Source organism: Parasteatoda tepidariorum, chromosome 5, assembly GCF_043381705.1.
Source record: "Parasteatoda tepidariorum isolate YZ-2023 chromosome 5, CAS_Ptep_4.0, whole genome shotgun sequence".
Classification (NCBI taxonomy): domain Eukaryota; kingdom Metazoa; phylum Arthropoda; class Arachnida; order Araneae; family Theridiidae; genus Parasteatoda; species Parasteatoda tepidariorum.
Genome location: NC_092208.1, coordinates 7,434,038 through 7,461,891, shown reverse-complemented (window position 1 = coordinate 7,461,891; position 27,854 = coordinate 7,434,038). Strand labels below are relative to the sequence as shown.

Here is a 27,854-nt window from a genome sequence, read left to right as displayed (position 1 = left end):
TAATAAAAATAATGATACATGAAAATTAAACTTTCTGATAGTCATAATTATAAATTAAAATACAAGTAAAATCATTAAACACAAGTAAATTCATGTAATCTTTTTTTTTTTTTAACTGTACTTACATCTACAACAGATTTATCACAGCAACAGCATGTAGACGTATATAAATTACGTTAAGAGTTGAAGTTTCGATAAATATCCCAAATTAATCAGACTGACTAAACTTAATTGACAATTATTAATAATAATGCCCACTTTGTGGAAGAGAGGAAATCATGAACAGGAACTGGAATTTGGACAGGACCAGGGATGCAGGACTCTGTGTGGGGGTTCCGAGGTGAGTTGATACTGGAGCGCTCGACATCTGCTGATGGGACATTGGCTTTTTTCTCTTGTTCTTTTTTTCCCTGTTGTTTGCTAATCTTATAAGAGTTTGTCATTTTCCTTTGCCATTGGAAATATAAAAGCATTATTAATAATAACCGGTTAATGGGATTATTGTACATAATGTTTTCTTATTTACCAAAAAGCTTATTTATTGTTAATAGTCGCCGGTTATGATAATAATTAATGATAATGACCATTTATGTAACTTTAACCATTTGCTACGGTACCAGCCTTACCTGATGTGAGGCTAAAATATTCTTCCTCTTTTCTTTCATAATTTGAATTACTCAGGTTATTTTAAATTTCTGCATTTTTGGGGATTTTTTTTTCAACCTTGACTTGACTATTTTCCCCACTATATTAGCAAGCCTATACAAAATCAATTTTAATGTTATTTACATTCCATTTTTATCTGTTTTAAGGTTTTGCTGGTGTAGATTGTGAACTGAATATTGATGAATGTCAGTCTTTCCCCTGTCAGAATAATGGTACCTGTACAGATGAAATAAACTCTTATTCGTGTGACTGCTCTGGTACAGGTAAGCTTCTTTCTATTCTCATTCTATGCTAACTATTTTCAATCAGTTACAAGTAATCGTTTTTGTAATTAGATATTGTTATTGAAAAATATATTTTTTCATCTAATTGTTAAAAAATTTTTTAAAATTTGCTTTATCAGGTTATGGTTGTTAATTAATTTTCGTACCATTAATTATTATAAGAATCAGTCTGAGTCTAAGATTCATCATCATAATAATCATAGTTGGCTAGACAGCCTAATGTGGGCCAATGCCTTCCTCTGAAGATTTCTCCATGACGACTTCCGATTTATCTTTAATCTCCAACTCTTCTCATTAATTGCAAGAAAATCAGACTCCACCGAACCACCATCTCACCCGTGGCCTTCCTCTCTTTCTTGTTTCATTGGGTCTGAAATCAATATATTTTTTATTGTATTGTCATCACTTATTCGAATCAAGTGGGCCATCCAATTCATTCTATTTATTTTTCTGCATTTATGAGTTTAAAATTAAAGTAGTAAAATTCAGTTGTAAAATATTCAATGCTTTGCATTAAAAAAATTATATTTTATTTTCAACATCTCAAATTTCTTGCAAACATTTAACAATGCTTTACAAACAAGTGACTCAAAAAAAAATATTTTGCTACACATTTTAAAAATGTAAAATATATAAATATTTTATGCTCTGAATTCCTAGGTATTTGACAACTTCAATTAAATTTAAGAACTCTATAAACGAGGTTTTCTAATTGTGTTTTAAAAAAATAATATAGTTTTTATAAAATTTGCTATTCTTGTTCACAGAGATCAAAATATGTCATTTGCTAAGGTTTTAAGTATAAGTTAATGCAGTGTTTTCATCATAGAAAAAAAATGGGTGAGAATTTCTCACCCTTTCTCAAAAACAGCATGAGGTTTCAAAAAGTTAATTGAGATTTCTAAAAACTAAAAAAACACAAAAACTCTCGAAAATAAAAATCATTTCTTTAATTATAATACATTTTTAACGTCTTCTATTTTTTAAAGCATTGAATATTTTTGGTGCATCATCATAGAAGATTTTGCCTTTACAAGGTATTTGTCCATCTTACATTAGCACATAAAAAATTTGAATATCTTACATGAAGAAACCTTACGTATGTTATAAACACGTAGTTGCAGAGAAATGTGTTCTGAAAGGGATCCCGTGGTTGTGTTCTGTCGTTCCAAAAGGTTCTGAACAATACTGGTAAATAGGGAAGCTAGATAACGGGGCAGATGTTGGAAATAATGAAAGATCCAGGAAGAAAAGTGAAACGGATTTTATTCTAAATGGCGTAATTCGAAGCTTTTTCCAAAATTCGCGAATTTTCAAATTTTATTTATACTATGCGCTAATTTCTCGCGGTAATAATTTTTTAATGCGAGAAAAGAAAAAAATATGCGAGATTCTCGCGTTCTCGCACTGTATTGAAAACACTGGTTAATGGTTAAAAATTATAATTAGGTGATGGCTTGGGAAGCAATTAATTTTTAATAATGTGATACAAGATGGTCATCACAATCCAATGTTATTAAACTTGTAGTGTTTTCAATATAACTTTCAAGGAAACAAACAACAACTGAACTTGGAAGCTTGATGAATCGAGCTTTCTTCGGTGGTACACAAAAAATAACAGCGCTATTTTAATACCAAAATAAGAGAACGCTTAAAACATGACTAACCTCACACTTTTTTTGTTCTGTGATATTAATTTTGTTACATTTGTTTTAGGCTTACAATCTGTTGCCTCGTGAAGATAACATAAGTGGAGGGGTATGCCGGAAATTTTTGAAATTTTTTTCCGGCTTTCGGAAGCTTGTTATTGTTTACATTCAGTCAACCATTTATTATCAGCAATACAGTGGAGCATCACTTATACGACGATCACTTATACGTCGTTTACATTTATACGACGTTTTAGTGTGGTCCCAAATCATTCCTATTCATTTTAATGTAAAAATATATCGTTTATACGACACACAGAATCGGTTATACGTCGGTTTTTAGATTTTGTTCACGTTTATTTAATTTTTTATTTTTTCTTGTGTATTTTAAAAAAGGGCGGAATTTGCCAACTTGAATGATACAGAAAAGGGTACCAACAAGAATGCTTGGATGACGACCGTAATTTTTACTCGATGACTGAAACAATGTTATGAAGAGGCAAAAGCGAAAAATTTTGCTATTCATCGACCAATATTCAGCGCACCCATCAATAATAATTATTTTGGAAAATGTAAAAGCTCCCTTTTTTCCTGCAAATTGCACAAGTGCGCTTCAGCAATTAGATTTGGCCGTGATTAGAAATCTGAAATTGCATCATAGAGAGCAGTAAGTTCAACTCGCTATTCAAAGCATTGTAGAGACTAATAGCAAGAAAATATAATTAAAGGTAACATACATTCTAATTGCTCACTGCAATTATTCTTCTTTGGTTATTTGTTTGTTTTGCTTTGTCTAATTTAAAAATTTATATAAATCAGTCCGTTAAACATTAAAATTAACTGAAAACAGAGTTAGTTTCAGTTTTAAAAGTAAAAATCGATTATACGACGTTATCGTTTATACGACGTTTTTCAGTGGTCCCTTCGGCGTCTTATAAACGATGCTCCACTGTATTTTTAAAATTAGCCACTGTTAAGAATGCTACGACTTTTCTCTGACCAAAAACAAATTTTTTTTTTAATTCTGCTCTATTGTTAGCAGTGTAAAATAAAAGGGACAATTTTGATCTTAATTTTACCTTTCTTTGTGAGAATACAATTTTCTTTTTTCTATAAAATCCATTGATGTTTCTAAAAAAAAAGTTTTCATGGTCTTGTAAACATGATTGCCTAAAATGTTTGGTTTCTGTGCCATTAGTATTAACTAATTATTTCTATTTAGGTTACCGTGGGCCTAATTGTGAAGAAAATGTGAATGAATGCGAAGAGAGCAAGCCATGTTATACTGGAAGCCAGTGTTTTGACCGTTATGGTGATTACATGTGCGACTGTCCCCGTGGTTTTGGGGGCAAAGACTGTGATCAGGAGGTGAACGAGTGTGAGTCCAGTCCCTGCCAGAATAATGGTCAATGCATCGACAGTCTCAATGGATACTTGTGTCATTGTGTTCTTGGCTTTGCTGGGAAGAACTGTGAGGAAAATATTAATGACTGTAACGGCGTCACTTGTCCAGCAAATAGTCACTGTGTTGATGGTGTGAATACATTTTCATGTGTTTGCAATCCAGGATATGAGGGTGAGTTATTGTTTTTTGGTTATTTGTAAATTATATTTCTGGAGAAAGAAACTGTGAAATCTCTCGACTTTTTTTAAAAAAAACTTCTTTGTCAGTGCAACAGCCCCTTGCAGCCCGTGACTGCCTCAACAGCTGGCGAATGCTAGCGCCTCCTATCCAACGCAACTCCCTTCCAATTTCTAATCATTAGGGTTTTCAGGCCATTTTCGATTTTATTGAGCCTTCTAATGGGGGGGGGGGGTCTGCCTTTGGGACGTGACCGTTTGGGGTTCTAAAAGGAGACAATTCTCGTGGCGCTATTTTCAGAGCTTCTCCATAGATTGCTCAGCCTATTACTGCAGATTATTTGTGTAATTTGGGGTTGCTTATAAGTCGATAGAGCTCTAAGTTATATCTGGTTCACCAGTATAGCAACCCTAGCAACAATTTTACGACTCCGTTTGAGCTCAATATGGGTCCTTTATGAATGTGCACTGGGGGACCAATATTGGGTTGTCTAGAAGTTTTAATATGGGGCTTATATTGACTGAATAATGAATATAAAATGTTTGGTGAATTAGGCAATTCTATATAATATGCCAATAATGGTTAATAGCGGCTTGTTGAACCCTTACTGAGCCAAGATCCCTGTATATTAATCCAATGAAGGCCCAAGTTATTTTGCTGTTAGAAAATAGATTGAGAAACCTAGCCTCTTTTTGAGACAGATGGAAACTGCTTGTTAGGCTGCTGTGCAGTTGGAAGAAGAACCTGACTTTCCATTAAATCAGGGATCAAAATAAACATGTTGAATTGGATTTTTTAAAAATATGAATCAATTTCAAAATCATTTTTGATCACCCTAACTATAAATGTTGAATATTTAATATGTCATTTTAACAGCTAAGTCTCAACCTTCCCTTATAAACAATATGTCAATAAAAGAAATTTCCTATTACTTTTAACTCAACTGATGTGATAGGGGAAAATGTCCATTTTTTTATGTTCGATTTAATCTTCTTTTTAATTTAATTTTCTTTAGGGTCTGTACCTCATTGTCAAGAAATAGATGAGTGTGAAAAGGGGCCTTGTTTAAATGGAGGCTCGTGCCATGATCTCCTGAATGGGTTTGAATGTACCTGCTTAGATGGATTTGTGGGCAGCCACTGTGAAGTCAATATTGATGAATGCGAATCGTCTCCGTGTCGAAATAGTGCCACGTATGTTACGAGCTTCTTTTTTAACATCACATGAATGTTTGAATTATTTTTTTCCAATTATTATTATTTTTTTAAAATTTAATTAGCATATCAGTTTTCCATTTCAATCAAGGAAGAAAAAAAAAGCTATCTGATTTTTCAAACGCTTCGTTTTTTTTTCTTCTTAAAATTATTGCTTGAATACTTTTTCACTATTAAAAGCTATCTTCTAATATACACAAAGATGATTGTGCTCCTAAAAAAATCTGTATTTTTCGCTAATAAAGATCTGGAAATCCAAGGTCCAGAAGTTTCCGGAAACCATTGATCACATTTTTATCTAAAAATTCTTGTACATTTTATTTAAAAATATTAGAAGTAGAATTTATACTAGCACCTCTTTCATTTGTAAATGTTTTTTCTGGTAGAATAATAAATGTGATTAGAGATAAAAGTAAACTTATACATAATTAAAGACATAAATTTTTTGAAATGTGTCACTAATGATTTTAGTCAAGAAATTTTCAGGTTTTTTAAGGCTGGCTTACAATCGCCCCTGTTTTAAGTTGTAGACATAATTTATCATTTGTAAATAATGTCTTAAAGTTGCAAAATGCTTATATTGTTTTGCTATTTTTGTTACTGCTGTTTCCTGCCTCAAATATTCTATTCAAATAGTCATTCTTTTTAATTGTGTACTATACAAATTTTGTAAGAAAAGAATTAAGAAAAACTTGAGGCCCACTAATTACTAAATGTAAAATTAAAAATGTTATGACAAATACACCTATTATCTATAGTATAAGTGGTGCACGTATGTGTACAATTAGTGGCTGATTTTTTACAAGAATTAATATGAAAAACGCATAAGGAAATATCTTCAACAGCTTACAGCCCACTTCAGAACAATAGCCAATGAATTCAGAACCACTGTTTTGTGAAATGGTTTAGTAGCTAAGCATAAACTTGTTTCTGATATCATTATACTTGATAAATGCTCCTTTTTTAGTAAAATCCGTAAAAAGGATACGTAAAATAAATATTTAACATCAAACATGCATGAAATCTATGCTATTTGTTTGGTATTCTGGTGTATAAAAAAAAAATTAACTCTGGAACAGCATACCAATTAAATCAACTAAGTATTACTTTTACAATCTTATTATAGAAATTGTAAATTCATTTCTTTTAACCCTCTAGCATAATTGCAAAATTCTTTGACTTTCTTCAACTGGATTTCAGGGTCTACAGTTAAAGGGTTAGCTTAAAAAATTCATTGCATTGAAAACTTTTTACCTAATGTTCTTTTACGAACATTTATAAATCCGTTTAAGAATTCTGTGTATTTTGTAAAAAATTTAATATTATGCCTCTTAAAACTGGCTTATTAAAATTCTTTTTTTATTGTAATGACTTAAAAATTAAAATAAAAGGTATGTAAGATTTGATACTCTTGTGTAATGAAAAATTTGATGGATTAAGACTTAAATGCAATGAAGTGCGATTTCAAGTTTAAGAAGGTTGCCACATTTTGCGTAAACAAGAGATTTATATGGACAGGGTATCCACGCACCTGGAGAGTCATGGATTTCGTTATTGAACAAAAATTGTCAATAAATGTCATGATTTTAACTTTAAAAAAGAAAAAGAAAAATTATGGAAAGTCATGGATTTGGCTCGCCGAAAAATGTAATTTTTAAAATGGAAATTACTCTCCCCCCCCCCATTTCATGTTGTTCCGAGTAGCTGAATTTGTAACAAAAACCCTACTCACAGTTATATTTTCTCAAAATTTTATCATTTTCTTTCAAAAATTTAAAGAAAACATCATTTCTAGAGCAAGTTATCTTTCAAACTTCTGGGATTTCAGAATTTTTGTTATTATTTATTTTTTTTATTTTATTTTAAAATTCTAGCGGAAGCAAGCCAGTCATTCTTGAATTTTTTTTAATTCCGAAATGAGAACGGAAAAATCACTAATATTTCTTTCCTTTCGCATCAACAAGAAAAATATCTTTAGAATATAATTCTGCAGAAAAAAAAAATTATTTGCTTTTGTATTATTTGCTTTTTCAGCAATTTTATTGCTTCAACTCTTTCTTAACTCTGTTTTTTAAATTTAAAATCTATAAATATGAAGATGCAGAGTATAACAGATTTGGTTATACCTATCATTTCAATGAATGTTATTATAATGCTTTTTTTAAATTTATTGTTGTGTTTTTGTCAGAGAAAATAGTAACTTTGTTAAGTCATGAAAAACTCTTGGAAGTAGTCATGGATTTGAAAATCTAAAATGTAGCAGATACCCTGTATCGATTATTCGTTAAAGTCAATACTTAATAAAATATATTATTTATTTTAAAGTGTAGTGTGAGTGTCTTAGGACAGTTTAAAGATACTGAATTTGACTTTGTAGAATGTTAGAATATTTTTTTTATTAATATTGTTTTATTCCACTTCTTAGCTGTGTGGATGGCCCTGGAAAATACACCTGTGAATGTGCTCTTGGCTACTCTGGTATCAACTGTGAAGTTGACATTAATGATTGTGAACCAAATCCTTGTAATAATAATTCAAATTGTACTGACTTGGTGAGTAAAAAAAATTATTGCTTTTTTTTAATGCATTTGATTTTAATTTTCTAATGTGTGTGTATGAAATATATCAAGTTATATTTTTATAATAATGCTTTGCATGGATTTCTTTTATTATGAATTTTTTTGTTGCTTGTTTTGTTTTTTGCATTATTTAAGCTTTAAATGATTATAGTTTTTAAGAATATTTGTTTAAAAAATTTCAAGAAATAATAAAATTATATGGTTGTTACTGAAATTTTTAAGGCATTTAAGAAAGTTTCTTTTTAGCAAGTCTTTCTTACTTAACATATTATTAATGTAAAAAAATTCTTAAATGTCTCAGAAAAATGTGCACTTAATTAACCCATTTTTACCAAAGTGAAACATTGTATATCATTACCAAAATATTTTTCCTTTAAAATGTGTCTTAAGACAAGCCAAGCACTTTTGCACGTTGATGCACTTTAGTATTAAAAAGCAGAATGTATAATTTATCTTTTATTAAATAAGAGTAACAATTGATTTTCAAAAGGCTTTTGCTCATTTTTAAGGAAAATAAAATAAAATTGCCTGTTGGCTGGTCTGCGGAATAATTGTTGCAGAGATATTAAAGAAAATATTTTATTGTTGCGAATAAACATAATTAAGAATGTCGTAATTAGAAAAAATTTATATAGCAAAACAACTTAAGCAGTTTATGAAATCGGGAACAATAAGGAATAATTTAGAGGATTGTACAGATGACATTACCAAACTTGTTCATGTGCAATGCTGCAAATGAAAAAGCTTAACTAAATAGAGATAAGGGGGAAGTAAGTATTTAATTCTCACATTACCTCTAACTTAGAATTTTAAAGCATTCTGGCTGAAATCTACTTGATTAATTAAAAATAGAAAATAAGTATTATATACTTGTGTAGTTCATAACAAAACTCTTATGAATAATACTATTTTTTGCTTTTAATTAAATAATGAACAATTTGGTTTTTATTAGTTTAGCCATAAAAGTTTTAAAAATTGCATGAATAATCATTATCTCCATGCCTTGAAACCCTTTATTATTGCATGTTTGTGTTATATAAAAAGCATGCCTTGTTGATGTTTACTTCAGGTGAATGACTACTTGTGTGAGTGCCTTCCTGGTTGGGAGGGAAAGAATTGTGATGAGAATGTCAATGAGTGTCTCTCTTCCCCCTGCATGTATGGTCAATGTGTGGATTCCCTCAACAATTTTACCTGCCATTGTGATCTTGGATATGAAGGTAACTTAGATCCCTCTTTTGTTTTTAAACTCAAAAGTTGGAGCTCTGTTTCATAAGAAATACTATATTTTATGATTACTTTGGTAACTGTTTTGCTTGTCTATGTGGTGATATCGTTTTTTAAAAGTGCTTAAAGGTACTTATTTTCGTTTTTTGAAAGTTCTTAAAAGGGCTTTTTTTATTGGGTGTTTTTAAAATGAGCTTAATTGTCCCTTTTCGAAAATGAGAATTTTTTCTTAACCATGTCGATTTTCACCACTTACTGTGCAAAAGCGTGCTTTTCACATTGTTCTATTCAATGTTTTTGCAAGTCATTCAACCACAATCCATTTTGGCGTAACTTCTGTCAGTACCATTTAAAAGCGCCAATCATTTTACATGTTTGATAAAATACTTTGGATTCCTACTGAGCTGAGTTCGGTGAGATTATTGCACTCGCATGTGTAACTCTGCTGCTTTTTGCAAGATATTCTCAATTTCAAGCTTCATTTTCAACCCTCCGAAATAGAACAGAAAAATCTCTTGGATCATTTTTAATGGCTAATATAATCAAGAAAAGAGTTTTGTCAAAAACTAGTTATTTTATCATGATCGTGTAAAAACTTTGAGAATTATTTTTGTTAATGTATAGAGCATTTCGTTAATGAATATAGTGATTAAAAATATTTTTAAGTGCTTAAAAGGTGCTTATTTTTTGTTGACAGATTTGGCTGCACACCCTGTATGTTTTTAAATAGCAAAACGTTCACACATCAAGATACTTTATTTTTTAAAAAAGTTTTTGTTACGAATAATATTAACCTAAAAATGCTTATGTTTAACAATAATGTATTTATAATTAATTACATTAATAATGTTCAAGAAAACACAGTTTAGTATGTTAATAACATGAATATTATGGTAGTGTTATAGTGGATTATTAAAGAATGTATGCATAGCCTATTTCCCTTAATGGGCAGGTATTTCATAATAGGAACTTTAGTGCTTTTTTTCTACTTTTATTTTCTTTCCTCTTGTTCTTTTAGTTTCTTCAAACTTATTTCATAGATTTATTATATTTTGAATATTTTTGTGTTTGTTTCCGTATAGCGGATTTCAGCGACATGTTTCGAATAAATTTGCAATTTTGAAATCTGAAATCTATTTGGCACCTTGGCGATTGTAGTTGGTACAACAGATCATGATACGGAAATATCCCCTTGCATTTTGTTTAAAAAATAAAGAGTTTAAGAATAATTTTTGAGGGCTTGAAAAGTACTTAAGAGGTGCTTATTTTTTGTTCAAAAATTTTGCTATGCACCCTGTCATAGTTTTTTATGTATTGCATTGATCACTTAACAATTCTCTATTTCCAGGTGTTTTCTGTGATATAAACATAAACGAATGTGATTCCAGTCCGTGTTTTAATGGAGGTACATGCACAGATCTGATTAATGATTTCTCCTGTGAATGTCCCGAGAACTTCATGGGTAAATTCTGTGATGAAGTTTACGATGCCTGTAGCTCAACCCCATGTTCCAATGGTGGCACATGCCAGACCAATATACCGTCCCATTTATACACCTGCATCTGCCCCAATGGATTTCTTGGAGATCAGTGCGAAGTAGATATTGATGATTGTGTGGGAATACAGTGTCCAGCTGGAAAGATATGTGTCGATAAACCCAATGCATATGAATGCCGGTAATCCTTTTTCTTGAATATTCCTAAACTCTTAGCAATTGGAATTTTTTATATGCATATACATAGCTGCCATCTGTTCCGATTAAATCGTATTTGTTCTGAATTTTTTGCTTTGTTTCCAAAAATATGATTTTGAGTCGAAATGCTCTGATTTTTCGATAATCTAGCGCTTTTTCACTCCTAATGCCAATTTTCTTTTAACCCAGGGCAGGTCTATAAACTGGAAGCAGGGTTCCGCGCATCGGAAAGTTATAATCTGACAAAATTTTGAACTTTTGCTAAATCATGCTATCGAGACGTTTATGGTTCTTACATTGATTTGATTTGGTTGATTTTCAACATTTTAAATATTAGGAACTCCGTCAGAATCTGCTTATATCGCAATTCTTATTCACTTTATTTTAATACCAATCATTGATTTTGGTATTTAGATGGTTTGAAATTTACGCAATGCGATTCGTATTCAGGCGATTTAATAATTGTACATCATGACTCCTATTTACGCTATTTAGACTTACAATATAGCAAATTGTATTTTCTTGTTTTTAAAATCCAATGTAAGCAATACCTATTCACGCGATTTAAAAATCCAATATTGTGATTCTTGTAAGAAGTAAGTTTTTTTTTTAAATAGTTATTATAAAGGTGTGATATTCTTCATTAATAAGTAATTTAATTAAAACTGTTGGCTCAAAAATTATGTTAGATATGAAGCGTGTATGGTTTATAAATTGATATTTTGCTACCAATATTTTAATTTTTGATATTTTGTTTTACACTTTCTGTTATAATTTCCCCTGATTGGCTTATCATGCTTTGTGTTCCTATTTTTGTTTTTAACAAGTTGGCAGCTATGCATATATAGTTGAATATACCTACGTAGTTGAAAGATATCTTGGAATGTGAAGCATCTTTTAATTGTCATTTTTAGTAATGGATTGTTTAACTAATTTTAACTGTATTGATTGCAAAGCTATATTTATGTATTGATTTTGTATTTATTTTCCAACTTTATTGCAAGTTTATAATGTTTTGTAAATTTAAATTTTTGAGTAGGAAAGAAACTGCATAATCAGTGATTCCGCTTACTATAATGCATGAAATACGGTCAAAATCATAGAGTTTACACAACATGAAAAATGACGCTTTCCAGGAAATAAAAAATTCTCCAGCTAAAAAATAAATAAATAATGTGTAAGCAAAATTATAACCAAAATTTAAATATATATATATCTATAAAAGTTACTTTTTATTCTCTATTAGTAGATGAAAGAAAAAATTAAAATAATTTTGGTGATGCTATGTCACATTGCATTGCGTCAATGATTTTCCCTATGCAGTTGCATGTATTTAATCAGTCTTATTTGAAAGCCTTGGTTGTTCAAGTATAACTCTTTTCTTGTTTTGAAATTCCCGGTTTTCGCTATAAATTCATCATTTGATAGAATAATTTTGAATTCGAAAAGTAATAGATGGATAAAAAGGAAAAGAATTTATATTCTAAATAAGGACCAGTTTTTAGTAAAGAGGGACACAGAAGAGGTCTCTAAGGAGGGGGCCTTTTCAAAATTCTAGCAGAATCATTGATAATATTTTGTTTTCATATAGTAGATGCAGTAATTAAACTAAAGAAATTAATATTATTAACAAAAGTTTATTTAAACTAGTTTTTTGTTTCTTTTTTATAAGCCAATTTAAAATGCATATAAATTTATGTTTAGATGAATGTTAATGACTTAAAAAGTAATTCTTTTTTTTTTTTTTTTTTTTTTTTTTTTTTTTTTTTTTTTTTTTTTTTGCAATAAGTTTCTGTTTGTAAAGTTTGTATTTTAATTTCTGTTATAGTTTTCGTACGTGTGAAAATCTTAAGAAGTAGCAAACATTTAGTAGTTCTGTGGAATTTGAGCGGGAAAAGATTTTATATAAATTATTAATCTTTTTCAATTTGGTACTCACAAAATATCGGGTTTTTTTAAGTCATTCAAAGTAAAACTGATGGTATTGTATCATATTTAATCATATTAATAAAAGGAAGGCAACTCCTATAACTATATTATAAATCCTATAGAAGACAACACTGTTTAAATGCTTGATTTGTTTACCTACTCTTAAATTTTCAAAAATTCTCATTATTTCAAAACTTATTTTAACATGGTACATAGCGTTTTTAAACATTGCTTATTTTCGATTTTCGTTATTTAAAAGGTGCTTTTTTTCATCGGGTGTTTTTAAAATGTGCTTTATTTTCCCTTTTAAAAAATGAGATTTTTTTTCGTTACTATGTCTATTTTCGCCATGTATTATGCAAAAGCGTGCTTTTCACATTGTTCTCTTCAACGTTTTAACAATTCATTCGACCACAATTACATTCGGTCCTTAGAGTATGAAAGCGCCAATAATTTTACATGTTTGATGAAATAATTACGAGTCCGCATGCGTCGACTGAGCTGGGTTCAGGGAGATTATTGCACTCTCATGAGAAACTCTGCTGCATTTTGCAAGATATTCTCAATTTCAGGCTTTATTTTCCACCCTCTGATATTGAACCTAAAAATCTCTTTATCATTTAATGTTGGTTAATGTAATCAAGAAAAGAGTTTTTTGTTAGAAACTCGTTATTTTATCATGGTCATGAAAAAATTATTTTGCATTTTGTTAATGTATATAGTGCTTAAAAATATTTTTTGAGTGCTTAAAAAGTGCTTATTTTTTTGTGAAAGATTTGGCTGCGCACCCTGTTTAAATAGTAAAGAGATGTTACCAATTTGGTCTAAAAATTCTTTTGGATTTTTTTTTTAGCTGTCCTACAGGATATACAGGTGATGATTGCTCTTTGAATATTGATGAGTGCAGTAGCAACCCTTGTGTGAATGGTACTTGTGTAGATGGTATTGGAGCTTTTGCCTGCCATTGTCCACCAGGAATAACAGGAAAACTTTGTGAATCAGATGTGAATGAATGTGAAACCTCACCCTGTGCACATGGTATCTGTCAAAACATGTTTGGAACCTACCTTTGTTACTGTACCCCGGGGTACACTGGTACACATTGCGATATCGAGTTTAACGAGTGCCTGTCCATGCCTTGTAAAAATAATGCCACGTGCAACGACCTTGTGAATAACTACAGTTGTACCTGCGTGCCTGGATTCTCTGGTCGAAATTGTGAAACTGACATTGATGAATGTGCTCCTCTTCCATGCCAAAATGGGGCAACATGCCATGACTTAATTAATGAGTATCACTGCGATTGTATTGCTGGGTTCACTGGCATCAACTGCGAGATAAACATCGATGAATGTGCTTCTCATCCGTGCCTTAACCATGGAAAGTGTATTGACAAAATTAATGAGTAAGTATTTGTTTAAGTAAACCTGTTTGTTAATAATTTTTATGTGCTTGTTCATCTAACCAGCAATGTAAAATCATGTTTTCAAATTGGAATATTATAAAGGGCTACTAAGTTACAGAGTTTAGCTTAAAAACCTGTTTTGATATTTTGAAGAAAAAAATTTTTTTTTTCAGAGTTAAACAAAAAAAATTGTGATCAGCTGTTAAGCAGGATTGGCATTTCGTTCAAAAGGAAACAGTTCCAAAACAGTGAAAAACTGGACAAAATGGAAGAATTTTAAAAAAAATGACTTATGTTAGTTTAACAAGATGTATCATAAAAATAGAATAAAGCAGAGTATTATAAGAATTTAATTTAATAAAATACCAAGAATTTTAAAAGTTTTTCATATCTAATTTTTAAAATAAAATAACTATTTTGCTATAATTTACTTCAGTTTTATACAGAACTTCAAAATTTATATGTTATGTAATTCAAGAGTCAGTTTGAGTATTCATATTTGATTATGAATAAATTAGTAATTGTGAATTCAATATGTGATTTCTTATAGTGTATTGTTCAAGCTTTGTTTATTAAAAAGTATTAAAAATTTATTATATTCTTACAGTTCCTTACATAATTATAAAATTAGAAATTTATTAAAAATATATAGATAACATAATATATAGATATGCATAATTAAAAATATATTAAACTACCTTTCAAAAAAAATGCAGAATCGTATTGGTGTAATTTTATTAGAGAAAACAATTAAGAGTACCTAAAATGCATCTGTCTTCAATTGTGTTGGTATTCTTTATCATATTTCAAAAAATACTGCTCAGACTATTATTGGTTTATTTGTTTGAATTAAATAAAAAGGATTAAAAGAAAGCAAAATTTTTAATTCTAGTTATATATGACTGAGTCTTAAAGTCAAAATGCAGCTAAAATTTTAAAATGTACAGAATAAATTTTTAATTCAATATTATAGCTTGTTACTTATTTAACTTTTCTAAAAATTCTGTATTTTATTATTTTAATTTTCTTCGAAATTTATTTTCTTGTTGAAAAGAAAATTTCTGTTCGTTACTAACACCACTTGATGCTGTCAAAAAAGCTTCAATAATATTTTAGCTTGTGCATAATATTTATATTATAGTTTGTACATCCTAAAGAAAACATAAATAATATGTACTAAATTTTACTTTTTTCTTCAAATTTTGAAACATTTCAATATTTTTTTTATTGTTTGTTGTTTTTTCAATAAGGATTTTTTAGCACAGAATTAGATAAAGTCCAATTCTGTTAAAACGTTTGATGCTTAGTAAAAAATGCTTCATTTTTAAAATATATAAAATAAACTATCAGAAGTTCAACAGGGTTCCCACGGTCCTTGAAAGTCCTTCAATTTTTTTTTGCTAAATTTAGGTCCTTGAAAGTGCTTGAAAAACGTCTTAGGTCCTTGAAAAACTTGATAGGTCCTTGAATTTGTCCAATACTGCCGGCGACCCTTTTTATAAAACACCCGCGGATCTTTCTCGTTCTTTCTGTTTTGTTCCCGAGCTCTCTCACGTGGTTTTTAACGCCACCGTTTCTAACCGGGCCTAGCGTCTTGGTGTCTGCCAAGCGCGCGGAGCACAGCAGACAATCAATGCGTTCGGGGCGAGACTCCACTTCATCTTCTGTCGCATATGCTTAGATCTTCTTTTTTCTTATCGAAACTGGAATACTCTCGAATTTCGTAACAATATGTACCTTGTAGTTTTCAATAAATTTGCCGTTTTACCATCCGCACTTGTCCTTACGTTTGCGTCATTTCAAAACTTTATTGTAAAGCGTATTCGCAAAGGCACGGCTTCGTATTTGTGTTATGTAGTTTAGACTAGTTATGCCTGGGAAGTGCTATTTTAATCCCCAATGGATGGATAATCAAGCTTATAAAGAATGGATTTTATCGATGCCCGAAAAGAAGTTCAGAGCCAAGTGCCGATTATGCATGAAGGAGATCGATATCGCGAAAATGGAAGAATCTGCTCTGAAATCACACATGAAAGAAAGGTAAAACAAAAAAGCAGTCTCATGCCCTGAGTTCTCTTTTTCCAAAGACATCAACATCTAATTCATCTGGTGTAAATACTCCTTCAACATCGTGTGCCCCATGTGAAACAGAAACTTTAGTGGCCGAGGTAACATTGTCTTCTTATCTGGTCAAAAGGAATGTGCTTGATGCTGAAATTCTCTGGAGTCTGAAGTGCATCACTAGTAATTATTCATGTAACTCCTGTGAAGGGATTAGTAAATTGTTCTCCAAAATGTTTGCTGATAGCTGTATAGCGAGACAATTTTTTTGTAGTGCCACAAAGTGAGCCTATTTGGGCTCCTTTGGATTGGCACTATACTTCAAAGGGATTCTTATAAATGAGCTGAAGAATGTTGATTGCTACACTGTACTCTTTGATGAGACGTTAAATCAGTCTCTACAATCTAAGCAGATGGACATTATGGTAAGGAATTGATAATAAAGTTTGCACTAAGTATCTTACCTCCCAATTTATGGGTCATGGAACTGCAGAAAATATTTTGTCCTCTTTTTACAAATGCATGGATGATGGTTAAAAGCTCTCTAAAATACTTCAATTATCCATGGATGGACCCTATGTCAATTGGAAATTCTATTAGAAGCTTCAGTGTGAATTAAAAGAGAAATATTCCCACCAGGTCATATTCATTGGCAGTTGTGGATTACACATAACGAATAATGCTTTTAAACATGGTGAAAATGGGATATGTTCCTTCTAATTTTTATTTTCAGAAAGAATTGTTGCTGCATAACATTTAGAGAAGGTTGTGTAAATTATGGATGAATAATTTCAGAAACGATGTTTAATAGAGGAGAGGAGGGGGTTATGGAATAGTCATGGAATATGGAATACCTAAGATTTAGCTCTGTCTTTCATGCAGCCTTCACATGGAAATACACAGGATTAAAGGATTTCACCATTAACACCTCATTACCATTAGTTATAGATTGTGCTGAAAATGATTTTGTGAATTAATATGTAAAACCAGTAGGGTTGTTTTTAAAAAAATATAAATTTTAGTCCATAATACATATACTCTCTTCTCTCTATATAGGCAAAGCATTTAGGTATTATATTTGAAATTAATTATTGCCACAACAAGCATTGTTGCTTCTAGTAAAATAGAAGAGAATAATTTTTAAAATTGGTCTTAGATTAAGGTCCTTGAAAATTTTGTTGAGGTCCTTGAAAAGTCCTGGAAAGTCCTTGAATTTCAATCTCATCATAGAGTGGGAACCCTGTTCAAGGATCATGATAGAGAAAGAAATTTGCTAACTCTATCAAGAATATAAATAATTAAAAACCATTCCGTGCTTCATTTTATGAAATATTTCATAATTAAAGTTACTTTCATAATTTAAACTTGTAATAATTTTCATTCCATAATCTAATTTTTTTTTTCTCCAGGTTTGTTTGCAATTGTTCTGACACTGGCTTCACAGGTACATTTTGCGAAACAAATATCGATGATTGCGCAAACAATCCTTGCCAGAATGGTGCTACTTGTGAAGACAAAATTAAAGATTACGAATGCCACTGCTATGACGGATACAATGGCAAAAATTGTGATAACGACATCGATGATTGTTCATCATCTCCGTGCCTTAACAACGCTCTGTGCCTGGAAAATTCAAACAAGACTCTTTATGAAACCAACTATTTAGGCTTCTTTCCTACATTTTCATACGACATAGCTAGTGGATACCGATGCATGTGTTCATCTGGCTTTACAGGAGAGAACTGTGAAACCAACATTGATGATTGCATTGACAACAGTTGTAAAAATGGAATATGCATTGATAGCATCAATGATTATTATTGTGCTTGTCATTTAGGGTATGAAGGCCAGTTTTGCGAGAGAGAAATCAATGAGTGTGAAATGTTAACACCTTGTGAAAATAATGCCACGTGTGTAGATCTTGTTGCAGATTACAGTTGTTCGTGCTTGCCAAACTACGGTGGTAAAAACTGTCAGACAAAGTTGACGGGCTGCATCGGTGTGGTGTGCCAGAACGGTGCAACGTGTGTCCCACTACTAGATGTGGATAACCATCATAGGCATACTTGTGTATGTTCTGAAGGGTTTTATGGGTTGTCTTGCGAGATATCGACTACGGTATCGTTCAATACAGGCGACTCGTTGTCCGTCACAAATTACAATGATAGAGTCGACTCTTTTGAGCTCGAGTTTAGGTTCCGCACAACCCTGCCGAACGGCGTCATCAGCACTGGCTACGTATTGTCGAGCAACATGCTGCAATATCTGCTCTATCTCTGGAACGGCATGATAAAAGTCGACGTGTACGACAACACAGAAAGAATAGCTGAACTGTTTTCAAAGAATGGCCAAAATGATTCCACCTGGAAGACTGTAAGCCTGGAATTCTTGCCCGGACAGGTGTTTTTGAATGTCTCCGGCTGGGTCGCGCAGAAGTTGATAAACTTCCAGTCGCTGAACTTCACTGTGCAGTTCGGGGCATCCAACTTAGTTTCTAAAAATCACTTGGAGATTCCAGATTTCATTGGCTGCGTGCAGGACATACACATGAATGGGGATATCATAATACCCAACACCAACAGTCTGCTCCACGGTGCCGTCGTAGGATGTCCGAGGGAAGAGCAGTGTGAAGGTTCCCCCTGCCATAATGGATTCTGCAAAGACAATTGGTTGAGTTATGAGTGCATTTGTTCAAGACCATTCTTTGGAAGCACATGTCAATACAGTAAGTAAAGTCTACTTAATCACCCCTTTGTTATTTTCTAAGGAATATTATGTACTCTATTTATGTCGAAATAGAGCTGCACATTTGGCTTTTGGCAACGATCTGGGAAACATCCCTGAGGATGATCCAAAGACATGTCATCTCAATTTTTATCCTCTGCAGAGGGGGTGTCACCCCTGCTTTGGCAATCCGACGACCTGCGCAGGAAGTCGAGAAAGTGTTTTTGAAGCTTAGATAACCGATACTCTTATTAATTTTTACCACTATCGCGGCCCGTGCTTAGCTTTATGCATTAAATCATCCATAAATTGGACAAAAATATGAACTTGTCCTTAGTGATCCTTTTTCCTGTAAAAAAAGAGTATTTAAAAGAGCCCACAAAGTGTTGCAACTGCTTTGAATATCATGCAAATCTCTGTGCATTGAGCATGTACATTTCATCTGTTTTAAAAGATACAATTTTTAGTATTTAAAGAAACAAATAATAAATGTGTGCACATAAATAACAAATGTAAATAAATTGTTAAATTAAGGATTAATATATTTGATAAAAATCATATTTTATAACTTAATTATTATTGCTATAAATTGGGGCCTGAAGTTACTATAATTAATGTCTTATATTCAATTTATAATGTCTCTAATATCAGAAGAGCAGAAAAAATAGGAATTTAGCCCTTTATGCTACTGGTGTGTTAATAATTGATATTTTTATAAATTTATAAAATTTAACTTCTAATTAACGACGTCTCAAGCAATTTATTGATTATGGTGGAAAACGATGTGCAAATTATTTCTTAATGCAATGTTATTAAGCATTTTTAACTTTAAACATTCAATAATTCTAATTTATTTTTACAGACTTGGAATGTTTTATTTGATGCACCACTAATTGTTTTTATGTAGTTTATACAAACCCTAGCAACAATTTTACCTTGGGCTCAAAATAATTGTCCTGCACCGAGGGACCAGTTTTGGGCTGTTTTGATATTTTAATATTGACCCTAGAATGGCCTATGCTGGCTGAATAACGAACATAAAATATCGGGTAAATCTGACAGTTCTATATAGGGCTGATATTGATTGTAAAATATTATGCGAATCGGACAATTCTGTATAGGCTCAATCTTGGAAAATAATGGCCCTTTGAGCCCTTATTGGACCAAGATTAGAGAATATTGGTTCAATGGGGGCCCAAGTTATTTTGCGGCTAGGGAAATAACATTTTATTGATTAAAAAGCTGTCATAAGAAACTATTTAAAATGTATTGAATGCCTTATTGTTCTGGTAAGCTATATCTGCTGTTTTACCTGTGACTACTGTTTAGCTGCATATTCTCAAACTTATTTTCTCAGATAAAAGAATTTTATTGAGTTTGCTGCAGAAAATCAATCAAATTGTTTTCTAACTTAGAAGAGCAAAACTGAAGCAAAGTTTTGTTGCTTGTACATACTGTAATAGATAATAACTTTTTTTTGCCACTTATTTTTTAACAGAACTTTTCTAATCTGTTTGCATCATATTAATATTAGGTGTTATTACTAACTGTATCTTTGTAACTGTCAGCATTAATTTATTTCCATTTTCAGGTTATGAACCTGCTACTTTTGGTTACCTAAGTGAGAAGAGCAAGGCAGAATTGATCCTGACTGACCGGCAGGCATCCACAATGCAGAACGGTGTAGACATTTCGTTCTTTGCACGCACTAGAAATGATTTTGGTTTGCTTTTCTACCTTGGCACTATCATCAATGGTGTTAGCAATTGCAGTTTCAATGGTGTTCCCAACAATACTTTCGTCGTCGGAAGACTCGTCTCTGGTAAGATGCAAATACTGCTGAAGCAACAAAATGGCGACATCACCGAACTCACTAATGCTCAAAAACTGGATGACGGCAACAACTACTTTATCCAAGTAAGTTGATATTTAGCTTGAAATTTGCATATCGGTTTATAAAATGGTCATTGCTTGATTTCAATATTTTTGACCCCCATCTTTCCTATTATGTAAAGTATTGCACTTTACCCTACTTCACATGTTGCATAAAGGTTTATTTGCTGTTTAAAAACAAAACATTTTATAAATTATAATTCAAATATGATCTATGATCAGGGTTGCCACTCCATGGGGAAAACCTGGAAAATACAGGGAATTTAAAAATCACCTATAAAAACAGGGGTAATGCAGGAAATTTTGAGTTTTTCCTTACAAACTAGGAAAATACAGGGAATTTTATTTCTTATTTTCGTCTTTTAAAAGTAGATACGGAATATTTGAGGATGATATTTCAGCTTTACTAAACTATTTCATTTACTATAGCAGTGTTTCACAAACTTATAACTTTTGTGTATCCTTTCTAAATTTTTCGTAACGCTATGTACCACTGATAAAAAAATTAATGTATTTCTTACTATAAAAAAATTGCACAGAGGTTAAAAACCACAACTGGCTGTTGACACCACTAATATACATAGTTATTAACTGTTAACTCGACAAAAGATAGCCAATAGACAAATTTCGTAATCGTAAATTTTCATGGCTAGCTTTGTTTTTTAAAAAAAAAAGGTTTTTTTAATTTTCGTTTGTTGCAAGATATTTTGCATAAGAACGCGTACCCCCGCTGAACAAACACTGTACTATAGCATTATTTTATTTTAAGTATGTAAGCAGTTTCTTATTTAATTTTTCCCAACAATTAAAACTAGTATAGCTAGACTAATATAGGTCACTCAAAAACATAATGATTGTATGTTTCCTGTTAATGTGTGTAGGGAAAACACGGGGAATTTTTTCCAGATTTTAGTGAGAACCCTGATGACAGGCCACAGAATTTCAACTGGCCGGCTCATTATTGGCAGTTAAATATTTAAAGCTGGCAAGCAAGTTTCGTCTTTTAAATGTTGAATTAAACATGTTTAGATTATAGTGCTCTTATGAAGAACAAAGTATGGAACAAGAATGCTGAGTCACCTACTTTTTACTTCTAAAACCATTGCATTTTGAAATGGTGAAATCTTAAAGACCCCATTATTTTGATTTATTCTTATTCTTATTGCAAAATATATGTTTTGATTTTGCAATTACAACATTCTACTGCGCTTTTGATCCCCAAAACTTTTTTTATATTATTGTTCATTTTTCTACTACAAACTGCAGTTTATAAAATTTTTATAATTTCTTTCATGAATGTAAACAAGGTTGCCACTTCACAGGGAAAACCTGAAAAATACAAGGAATTTAAAAATCACCGTAAAATAACAGGGAATTTTGATTTTTTTTTTCTTTTCGAACTGGGAAAATACAATGAATTTTGTTTCTTATTTAAGTCTTTTAAAAAATGGTGACCACTCAAAGCATAATCTACAGGATATTTAAGCATGATATTTCAGTTATACTAAACTATTTCATTTACTTTAGCATTATTTAAGTATGTTCAGCTGTTCCTTTTTTTCTATTAAGTTTTTCAAGCAATTAAAACTAATAAATATAGTTAACCCAATATAGAGAGGAGGAGAGGGAAAGGTTAAGACATGCAACCCGTCTTCTCCCCAGATGGCGCATTGAAGCGTTGCAATCGTGAAAATTGTCTTCAAGTTTATAAATATTTCATTAATTGAAATGTTTTCTTATTTTTGCAGGTCACTTTGAATGACTCTGCATTAAGCTTAAAGTTAAATGAAACTATGGAGACAAAAAGTATCATGATGCCCAAAATGTGTATGGAAGCCCTCTATATTGGAGGTCTGCCTTTTTCATCACGCAGAAAGCGTTCTCCTCAACATTTCACCAGTGAAATAGATATCTTGTTGCTCGAAGATATACAGTTCTTTAAGGGTATCATTCAAGACTTTAGAGTAAGTACACTTAATTTTACATTTATTAGGTACAGTTTGTTGAAAGCCCAATTATGAAACTTGTGAAATATTTAATTGTGTAATTTGTAAGAACAAGTTGTCATTTCTGGTAGTAACTGCTTGTATGCTAAAACTGGCTTATTTGAAACAGTAACTAAATTTTTTTTCTTCCTCTTTTTCAAAAGTTTAAAGTGTACATTATCCTCTTCACTACTGAGGTAGAAAGGAACATGGCAAAAAATATTTCACAGTTTCGAATTTCTATTTTACTGCCATAAGGCAATAATGATTAACGAAAAATTAATGATACTGTCAGGGGGGTTAATAATTTTAAGTACGAAGACCTCAGGTTGTAACTAAATGAAGGAATATAAATATTTCAGATGTTAAATTGCACTTAAAGTGAAAATTTATATTCTTATTGTTAAATTATGGTCGACATAAATATAATTATAAATAGCTTTAATAATTATTTAGAAAAAAATTATAAATTTACAAGTTTTATTTAAGTACAATGCAATATTGCTCGAGCCGTGATGGCTCTGGGGGTAAACCGTACACCTTCCAATGAGGAGAACCGGGTTCAAATCCCAGTGATGGCTGGTTCCATATTACGAATTTCGCATCCGACTTGCGCCGACCCCAGCGCTGGAGTGAAATATTCTCGATGGTAGGCGGATCATGGGTTAGAATTCCCCCTCTACAAAGTAAAATTTCTCTCAATACTTGATCCAGGAGTTCCCTTGTATTCTGAATTGGGGTTCAAAATTACAAGGCTATGGCGTTGAACATTAGTAGTCATAAACCCAAAAGTTGGGTCGGCTGTTCAATAATGAATATAAAATAAAATAATTGCCCACAAAGACTAGCAACACCTCTGTATGCAACTTTTGTTGTAACTTATTTCACTTCATTTAAAAACTAAACTCAGCGGCGCGACAGCCCATAGAGGGCCAAGGCCTACTGTGCCTATCTCAGTTTTCTTGACCTTGGGCTCTGGGGTGCAGGAGCAGATGTTCCGGTCAGGTGGTCAGCCGAACGCGGAACCCCCAGTGTTTAGTTCCCAAGCATGCTTGGTACTCATTTATCGACCCACTGAAGGGATGAAAGGCTGAGTCAACCTTGCCCGGCCCGGGGATCGAACTAGGGACCTGTGGCACGACAGCGATGCCGCTCAGCCACCGGGTGTCATTTCACTTCATTTATTTATTTTTAATTGCAAAGAATACTTTTTTTTCATGAATTTTTCTTTTTTTAAAGGTGAACAATGAAGAAGTTGTTTTTTACGATCTGCAAGCTGAAGGGGATGGTTTTCCCGCTGTATTAGGGAAAGCTTTGTTGACAGAGTCTATTCAGATGGGAATGGTCAGCGATGACCCCTGCAATCACATAAGACCTTGTTTGCATGGTGCTGTCTGCCAAGATGCTTGGAATGAATATGTGTAAGTATATTCTTTTGACAAATATAACGTGTTTTTAAATAATATTTGAAGTTAAAAAGATGCGTCAAATTTGTTTTCTATTCAACTATTTCAACCTATTCAATCCATTAAAGGAGAAAAAATATTTGTTTTGTACAATAAAATATTAAAAGATAATTATGAAACTGTATAGTAATTTACTTCCGACAAAAATATTTGTTTCAATATTCATTGTATTTCCATATCAAAATTAGAATTTTTTTTAAAGCATTTCATTAAAGAAATACTGAACCAAGTAACAAATGTAAGTAAAAATTTATTTGAGGCCATTCACTAGTTTACATTTGTGATATGAATTTATTTAAGTTTTCTTATTTTGCTTAATTCTTTACTTGTCTTTGTAAATTCGGCATGATCAATAATAGTAATTTTGTTAATGTTTTATTGAATATGCTTTTATAAGTAACTTTTATTCAAATCTAAAAAATATACACTTGCTAACCTTTTTCTATAAGTTAAATTAATTATAATTTTGAATAATTTTTTTAACATAATTGTGTAAAGTAATTAGTAATTTGAAAAATCGAATGATCCATTCAGTATTGAATGTATTTAAAATTGTACATAAATTGTTTTTATGATAGCTAATGTAATTAAGAAAAGAATTCTTTGTCAGAAACTAGTTATTATATCGTGATCATCTAAATTTGAAAATTATTTTGCATTTTGTTAATGTATGTATGAAGGACTTTCAGCAATATGAAGGGAAAAAAATTATTAGTGCACATTATTATCCTATTTATAATATTTTTGTGCTTGAAAATATTTTTTAGTGCTTAAAAAGTATGTAAAAGGTGCTTTTTTTTGTTGAAAACTTTGGCAATGCACCCTGTTATCATGTGTATTAGATAGAGCTCTAGAATTGCATGATTATATTTTCAAGTTTTTTCAGAATTATATAGTCAACAGTTATCTTTTTACTCATTTCCAAATATATAAGTATTCCTAAAATAAAAAGCTTTAAGAATAAATGATTTTGAAGAGTCACGAAACGTTTTACATCTCTTTCTTTTGTGCTATTTAAGAGTGATCTTTAGATTCATTATGCAATTCAAGTATAGATTATATTGTGCTACCTGCATATGTATAACTATTTTATAGTGTTTGTTGAGTAACATTTAAATTATTCTAAATATTCAATTTTTAAGGTGTATATGCCCTGAAGATTATCGAGGGAAAAACTGTGAGGAAAGGAAACCATGTGCTGATAACACCTGCCCTGTGAATTCTTACTGTAGAAATCTTGATATAGGATATGAATGTAAGAAAATCTACATTTAAAAATAAACTTATTGAGTAGTGAGTAGTAATATATGATGTACATGACAACACATGATGCATAGTGTTTTTAACAAGTGCTTATTTTTGGTTTTTAAAAGCCCTTAAAAGTGTGTTTTTTATTGGATGTTTTTAAAAAGTGCTAAATTGTCTCTTTTTGAAAATGGATTTTTTTTCTGCATGTCGATCTATCGTCATGTATTACGCAAAAGCGTAGTTTTCACGTTGTTATATTCAACGTTTTCACAACTCATTCGAACACAATACATTTCAGCGTACCGTCGATCCGTAACATATGAAAGTGGCAATCAGTTTACATGTTTGATGAAATACTTGGGGGTCCGCATGCGCGTACACTGAGATGGGTTGGGTGAGATTCTTGCATTCTCACGTGCAGCAATTCTGCTGCATTTTGCAAGATATTCTCAATTTCAGGCATCATTTTTCACGCTCTGAAATTGAACCAAAAAATCTCTCAATCTTTTTATGGTGGCTAATTTAATCAAGAAAAGAGTTCTTTGTCAAAAACTAGATATTTTATCTAAAGTCTTGGAAAATTATTTTGTGTTTTATTAATGTGTATAGTGCTTATAAATATTTTTAGTGCTTAAAAAGTACTTAAAGGTTGTTTATTTTTTGTTGTAACAGTTGGCTATGCACCCTCCAACAAAATGCAACACAACTTTACGAATTTTCTCTAGAAACTTGTCAAAAATTACCTAGTCAAATAATTTGCACATTATTGGTCGTAAAGGCAGAGAGACAAAATATTGTTTAAGAACAATTTGTAAGCAGCATTTGTTTATAAAAGCAATATTTAGTTAAGGGAGGAGAATCAGTATTTAAGCAGGAAAAAATAAAAACTCTATCGATTTTCTAACAAATCACTAACAAGGGAGGCAGGTCCTGATCCCCCACACTTAAAAGAAAACTATTTTTCAGTATGGAATATTTATATATGCTCAGAAATGTTCTAAAAATAAATATTTGTGCCTCCTTTCCCAAATAGTGTCACCCAGCTATGTGCCTGTGAAATCATCAATCTGTTTGTTTGCCGAGGATGCATAATTAAATGACAAGTGAAATACTGACTTGTGAAACCAGGGTTCCCACGAGTCAGGGAGAACGGGGAAAACCTGGAATCGTCAGGGAATTTTATTTTAACTCCAAAAATCAAGGAAAGTTCCAATTTTTTTTTTTTACAAAACCCTGGAATATTCCTATATAATACCTGGAAACTAACTAATCTTAATATCTGTTACAATTATTTGTTATGAAAATGTCACATTTTAGTCAAACTGAAATGTTCTCTTCCTCGTTTAATAATATTTTTTTACACAGAAAATCTAATATTATCAATATTGAATGTTTGAAATCTTTTTTACCACTTTAAACAGGGAGTTAAATCTGTTTTCATTGAAACTAATGCCTTTCATTTTGTTCTTTAGGTGTTGCCAGTGCTGCATTTGATGGAAAACGAAATGGAATTTACTACCAAATTGACCATGTCAACAGCAGCATTACCAATATGAGCTTTTCTTTCCGATCAAACACCAACGGCACAATATTGTGGCTGGAAAGTCACTCGAACACAGAATCCAATCATTTTCTTCACATTGAAATCGTCTCCAATACATTGCAGGTGAAGTGGGACCTGGGACCCTCTTACGAAAATCACGCATTGCACAAGACTGTCAGCCAAAAGATCGAAGCTGGAAGACAAGGCGAGTGGCAAGACGTGAAACTGTGGTTCGAGGGCAACATGGTACACCTGGAAGTGTCCGGTACTGAAAATCTCTCCGAAGACAATTACTCGGTTGGACTGAGCGAGCTTTTGAACAGCGGAGCGAATGTTTATTTGGGATACAAACCTGGTTCAGAACTGCTGTTTAAGGGTTGCCTCGACGATGTCCGCATGGGTGGCACATTGCTCCCGTTCTTCGATCAATCTCAGTTTTCGAGCACCAGAAACCCGTTTCAGATAGTGCAGAAGGAGCTCGAAATCGGGTGCAAGTTGTGCTGGAATGACGATTGCCTGCACGGTACTTGTAAGAATGAAACAGATTCTTATGCTTGTAGTTGCTACGAAGGATATGAGGGTGAATTATGTGAAGTGGATATGTGCATATCTAAAAACCCATGCCAGAACCAGGGAACATGTAAGCATAGCTCCCCGAGTGGAATGATAATGTGTTCTTGCCCGCAGGAGTTTACGGGGCAATGGT

The 27,854-nt window shown here is 31.8% G+C and overlaps 1 protein-coding gene across 1 annotated transcript in view; it reads left to right on the top strand.

Moving 5' to 3' along the window:
* The window catches only part of LOC107453618 (cell polarity complex component crumbs), a 115,636-nt gene that overhangs the window by 75,287 nt on the left and 12,495 nt on the right, over positions 1–27,854 (top strand). Inside the window, exons 5-17 of the mRNA XM_016070499.2 lie at positions 813–929; positions 3,822–4,175; positions 5,197–5,374; positions 7,821–7,947; positions 9,044–9,194; positions 10,550–10,877; positions 13,677–14,228; positions 17,699–19,014; positions 20,605–20,930; positions 22,655–22,870; positions 24,131–24,312; positions 25,500–25,612; positions 27,078–27,852. Coding sequence (XP_015925985.1) covers positions 813–929; positions 3,822–4,175; positions 5,197–5,374; positions 7,821–7,947; positions 9,044–9,194; positions 10,550–10,877; positions 13,677–14,228; positions 17,699–19,014; positions 20,605–20,930; positions 22,655–22,870; positions 24,131–24,312; positions 25,500–25,612; positions 27,078–27,852 — 4,735 coding nt within the window. The remainder of the gene's footprint in view (positions 1–812; positions 930–3,821; positions 4,176–5,196; positions 5,375–7,820; positions 7,948–9,043; positions 9,195–10,549; positions 10,878–13,676; positions 14,229–17,698; positions 19,015–20,604; positions 20,931–22,654; positions 22,871–24,130; positions 24,313–25,499; positions 25,613–27,077; positions 27,853–27,854) is intronic.